Source organism: Ascaphus truei, chromosome 2 (assembly GCF_040206685.1).
Source record: "Ascaphus truei isolate aAscTru1 chromosome 2, aAscTru1.hap1, whole genome shotgun sequence".
In the NCBI taxonomy this organism is placed as follows: domain Eukaryota; kingdom Metazoa; phylum Chordata; class Amphibia; order Anura; family Ascaphidae; genus Ascaphus; species Ascaphus truei.
Window position 1 is genome coordinate 153,833,562 of NC_134484.1, and position 5,987 is coordinate 153,839,548.

A 5,987-nucleotide genomic window follows, 5' to 3' on the forward strand; every position below is an offset into this window, starting at 1 on the left:
TGACATAATTAACACTCTGAGTAAAGTGAAATGGGAACAGCATTTTTTAATGGCCACGTGCGACGTGACATCGCTCTATACCATAATAGAGCATGAAAAGGGAGGTGCAGCAGTAAAAAAGATATTATCAAGAGATGAAGATCTTACAGAAATACAGATTAATTTTATTATTGATGGTATCAGATTTATTCTAGACCACAACTATTTTTGGTATGGAGAGGAATATTATCTTCAAAAGTGTGGAACGGCGATGGGTCCAGGTTCGCCCCCAGTTACGCCAACCTGTTCATGGCCGTCTGGGAAGACGAGGTGATCTGGCAGGGTGGCGGTCTGGTGGCGGACCTGGTCCTCTGGTGCCGTTTCATAGACGACGTATTTTTAATCTGGAGGGGAGGCAATGAGACCTTGGTGGAGTTTTTAACGTCCCTGAATAATAATGAAAATTTTTTGAAATTTACAAGTCAAAATAGTCATCACAGTGTTAACTTTTTAGATCTTGTAATATATATTGAGAAAGAAAATATAAAAACTAAGACTTTTTTTAAAGACACCGACAAAAATAATTACATACTGAGATCCAGTTGTCATTTGCCCAGGTGGATGGATGGGGTTCCACCTGGGCAATTTACAAGACTTAAAAGAAACTGTAGTGATCCAGAGACATTCTCCATGCAAGCAGAACAAATAAAACAGAGGTTTCTAGAGAAGGGGTATAAAGAGGAGAAACTAAGTAACGCACTGAAAAAGATTGACTTGATAAAAAGAGAAGATCTGTTGAAACCAAGGACCAAACCGACAAAAAGAAACAACAAGTTTGACTTTGCTTTTCTCACTAATTATAGTGGGGAAGCAAAAGAAATACGAAACATAATAACCAGACATTGTGGTATACTTAAAAATGACCCCATTTTGGGTAATGTTATCCCAGAAAGACCAGATATTATCTTTAGAAAAGCGACCAATCTAAAGAATAAACTTGCACCCAGTGCCTTGAAAACAGAGAGCACAAATTCAAAGAGCTGGCTTCAAAGTGGTAAAGGCTTTTATGGGTGCAGTAGTTGCAGGGCATGTGAATTTAAGACAAATAAAAAAACAGACATTTGTTCAAATACTACAAATGAAGGGCCTCATGCAGTAAGCGACGATTATGTGAAATCGGCAAGCTTATCGATTAGTCATGTTATTGGCGTTTTTCCCTCTCCGTATGCAGTAAGTGCCGAATACATTCAAAATCAACCAGAAAACAAATCCGCCCACTCTCACGATGATGAGCCGATCACACACAGGTGTATCGGCGTGCGTGGCGGGGTGCTGTTAGGTTGCACAATCACAAATCTTGCTGAATCAGGCGAAACAAGCATGTTTTTGATTGCGCGCCATATTTAAAGGCAACGTGTACTGCTAATCATTCTCTGTGTTGTTGGGAGTGAGAGAGAGAGAGAGACGCACAGAGCTGGACGATTGAAGATTTGCATATTGACTGAGAGACTTGTTGTGTATTGGGTGAGCTTTGTCCTTTGTTGTTTTGTTTACATCTTTGTCTTGTTTTATATGTGGAAGTGGGTCGTGTGATTGCCTGTACATTTCTTGTCTGTTTTTTGTGAGTGCTGGAAGTATGCCCGCAAAGCGTGGGAAGAGTGATGCTGGTGGGAGTGGGAGTGCTACTCGTGCGAGTACGCGTCGGAGTGAACGTTCTGTTCAGGGGAGTGATGTTGCTGGTGCACCGAGTGGTGTTGCTGGGAGTGGGAGTGCTGGTGCTGGGAGTGGGAGTGCTGTTGTTGGGAGTGGGAGTGCTGGTGCTGCGAGTGGTGTTGCTGGGAGTGGGAGTGCTGTTGTTGGGAGTGGGAGTGCTGTTGCTGTGAGTGGGAGTGCTGGTGCTGGGAGTGGGAGTGCTGTTGCTGTGAGTGGGAGTGCTGGTGCTGGGAGTGCTGGTGCTAGGAGTGTGAGTGCTGGTGCTAGGAGTGTGAGTGCTGGTGCTAGGAGTGGGAGTGCTGGTGCTAGGAGTGGGAGTGCTGGTGCTGGGAGTGCTGCTGGTGGCGCAGTTGCTGATGGGGTGTCTGGTGGTGGCGTGCTTGCTGGTGGCCAGCTTTTGGAGGCTCTTCCATTGGAAGAAGGAGAGTCCAGTCAGCACCAGCCAAGCTCTGACCCTAAACCTGCTCGGAAAAAACGTGTGGAGAAGCCACGTAATCCTCGCTTCAATGACCAGGAAAATAGGGCTCTTGTCACTGGCATTCTGGAGCACTATGACAGTCTCTATGGACATTTAGTAGGTAAGTGTAACTTTACATTTATTATTCAAATACATGTGATCCTAGGTCATCTGAGTTTTGTTCATATGCAAATATGGGTACACAATATCTTTCTATGTTCATTAGTGTGGAAACACAGCTTTTTATCATGCCTTACAAGGACAAATAAACACAGGCGGTCAATTTGCCAGAACTGCATACAATATGAATGCAACCTTGCTTACATGTATAGGTTTAGTAGTGAATGCTCATGTGCTGCACATATTACACATAAAACAGCATGTTTGCTATCTCTTGGAACAGCTAGCAGTGTAGGAAACTGGTGCTTATATTATTATTAATTTACCTCATATCTTTTATATGTTTTTCAAGGGCGGACAAGTGCAGCAAGCAAAAAAGAAATGTGGGACACAATAGTCATTGGTGTCAATGCCTGTGGGAATAGTGTCAGGGACAAGTATCATTGTCGGAAAAGATTTGATGATATTAGGTCCAAATTGAAAAAGAAAATACAAGACCAACGCGTGCATGCTACTGGCACTGGAGGTGGGCCCACACCACAACGTCTCATATTGACTCCATTGGAGGAGCTGCTTCGGCCAAAATTACTTACCGTCGTCGTGGAAGGCTTGGCTGGTGACCGTGACATTGGAATTTATCCGTCACAATTTCCAGCAGGTGATAAATATTACTGTACTAGGCGTGTCGTTGCTTACACTTATTTTGCATATTTACACTGCTTTTTATACTGTCTTCACAATATAAGCATACCTGCATCTATATATGTATATGTCTGATTCTGTATATATATATCTCAAAATAGACATATATGTAGTAGTCCTACTAAAAGCAGTAACTAATATAGCACGTGCCATTGCGTGCTCATTTACATGTGAATTCCCAAAATGCATAGCTGCAGTGGAAGCAATTGATGGTGGGCGAAGATGGGGAACAACAGGGTAGTACACATGTGTAACACATGTTCATGAGAAATTATTAGTAGCTACAGGTACAGAACAGAAATATGTATCATATTATTGTGTATTTTATTGATTTTACTCCGACAAACATGACATTACTGCCTATTTTAAGCATGCATCAAAGAAATTGCATGTAACGGCCTACAAACATCACTGGCACTAACACATCTATAGTTGCTTATGAAAAGGTCCATTTTTGCTTTATGTCATATACAGACAGCATAATGAGGCACACGTATCATATGTTATGTCATTGTTTTCATAACTTAAACACTGCAGATGACTACTTAGCTCATCTACCATTGTGTTAAAGCAGCTGCAATTAATATCTCATCACAGCATACACTTCAACAGAGGGGGTGGGGTTCAGCACACACACTAATTACAGCCTCATTTCACGGTCAACTTAGTTCACACCATTTGCACCTGTTTCAAGTCATTGAAAGGTGTGGCTGATTAGGCTTTTTGGGGAAGGGAATACCTTTCTTACAACCTGAATAGCACAACTGAAGTTAATCACACTCATTTGAAAGCTTAACTCTAGCTACTAAATGCCCCAACAACTCATTACTTATCAAAGCGTACGTCACACATTAGTTCACTCATATCTATAGTTGAACTACTATCAAAGACACATTATCACACACTGCATGTGTTGTCTTGTTGAGTCACAGCCACATTCAGGTGTGCCACATCTTCGATTAATGTACCACACATATCCTCTACCAAAAACAACACTTTTTGCAATATGACCACCTTCATGATAACCATTGTGAATGGTCATCTCATGATAGTTATGTACATTATGATACTGATATCACTACACAACATATGATTTTTATGTACTCATTTAATCTATTTATCCTCACGCATTACTGCAGAAACATAGTATGTTGTATGTTAGGGAACTCAAAAATTCTAAGTACACAGGCATGTACAGTGTTATTACAACTATTTATGTTCACTTTCACACACATTTTCGGTTAAGGAACTGATGTTGTTAGTTAATCATAAATACAGAACATACAATAAGTGTTTGTTCAATATTTACACATGTAAATGTAAAACTTATGTTATTGTTATATATAGTTGCCCCTGGAGGACATGTGTCACCTGAGATGGAACAAGTGTCTTCACCTGGGTCAGCCAGCTCAACACTACTAGAAGGTGAGTGTATCATTTGCTGGCCATATAATATGTGCTCTTCTATATGTTATGTTGTCATGTGCATTATTTGTTTTGCACATCTTCTTTAAATAGGATTACTTAGTGTCAGTGAAAATTAAGTGTAAGGCAACATGTATTGTGTTAGTGATGTTAATTATCATGTAGGACTTCTGAGTTTAGAGCAACTTTTCATTCATTCATATTTCATACTGAGTCCAAACATTATTCGTAAGTCAAGGTAGTTTTTAATGAGGTTATAAAACGTATGCTAACATGTTAGGTGTTACTTAGGACACAGTACAATTACATAGTAACACAGCATACATTAACATGCCATTTAATAATGTGTACATTTCTTTTTAGAACATCATGGTGATGAGGATGATGAGTATGATGAGGATGACGCCACAGAAGAGACTGAAATACAATCATGTGACCATGAAGAGGTGCCAATAGAAACTGTTGTACCGCCAAATCGTCCATCAACTTCCACATACGATGCAATTGTAGCTTCAGAGGGAAAAATAGTGGACGCAGAAAATCGTCGCCATTCAGACATGATGACAGTGCTGGAAAGGATGATTGGACTGCAGGAAGAAACAGTATCACAATTGGCACATCTCCACAGAGTCTTCATTGAAGTGCCTAAACAGTTGCAAAAAATCAACACCTCATTCGAAGCATTAGTTGTTCAGCAAACACAAGCTAATTACTGGAGAATGACTAATGTACCACAATTCAACACCTCCCAGCCAGGATCTGTTCATGCAGGTCAGTTTTCACCACATTCATCTGATATTCATTCACCAGGCCCAAATGTTACCGGTCAAGTAGCAGACATTGCTGTGCAGGTTCCTGATGACATCCTACCGCTGCCATCTGTACAAATTCAGCAGCAGACACCTACAAAGGAGGCGACAAAAACAAAACAAGACACACATGAAACAGACCAACCATCACTTGTGCAGTGTCTACCAACTTGCTCACATGTGTCACTGGGCACAAGCCCTGTCCGTGAACAGTCACTACCCAAAAGCCCTGTAGGTGAGTTGCTGCCCAAAAGCCCTGTAGGTGAATCGCTGCCCAAAAGCCCTGTAGGTGAATCGCTGCCCAAAAGCCCTGTAGGTGAATCGCTGCCCAAAAGCCCTGTAGGTGAATCACTGCCCAAAAGCCCTGTAGGTGAGTCACTGGCCACAAGCCCTGTAGGTGAGTCACTGGCCACAAGCCCCGTAGGTGAACAGTCACTGGCCACAAGCCCTGCCCGTGAAGTGCCAGAGGCCACTCAAAGTGGCTCTGTTGTGCCTAAAGTTGGTGGCAAAAGAAAAAGGAAAATTCAAGAGACAACAAGCAGGCCTGTTACTCGCTCGCAAAAGGAACAAAAAAAATAAATGTTATAATTCAGAAAATATGTCTTTGGCCTTGTTTTGTTGACTTCAGATTATCTAATTACTATTGTATGTATGCTGAAGACTGTGTTGTTTCCAAACTTTCAACTATGTTCTTGTACACGTGAAGTTTTGGAAATGTTAACACTCATAATTAATTGTGTTATAAATATTTATGTTGTAATCGTCTGTTCAGTAATGGTCCA

At 41.3% G+C, this 5,987-nt stretch overlaps 1 protein-coding gene across 1 annotated transcript; it reads left to right on the plus strand.

Moving 5' to 3' along the window:
* The first annotated feature begins 600 nt into the window (after positions 1–600).
* On the plus strand, positions 601–5,784 carry LOC142488155 (uncharacterized). Its single transcript, XM_075588528.1, has 3 exons — positions 601–1,033; positions 4,319–4,396; positions 4,760–5,784. The coding sequence occupies exons 1-3, from the start codon at positions 601–603 to the stop codon at positions 5,782–5,784; spliced, it is 1,536 nt and encodes a 511-aa protein (XP_075444643.1).
* The last annotated feature ends 203 nt before the right edge of the window (positions 5,785–5,987 follow it).

Bases quoted from the DNA above. Each gene is read 5' to 3' on its own strand.
- LOC142488155 (XM_075588528.1), top strand. From the start codon at position 601: ATGGATGGGGTTCCACCTGGGCAATTTACAAGACTTAAAAGAAACTGT. The intron at 1,034-4,318 runs GTAAAGGCTTTT...TGTTATATATAG, and splicing joins AAAGAGCTGGCTTCAAAGTG to TTGCCCCTGGAGGACATGTG. The intron at 4,397-4,759 runs GTGAGTGTATCA...ATTTCTTTTTAG, and splicing joins CAGCTCAACACTACTAGAAG to AACATCATGGTGATGAGGAT.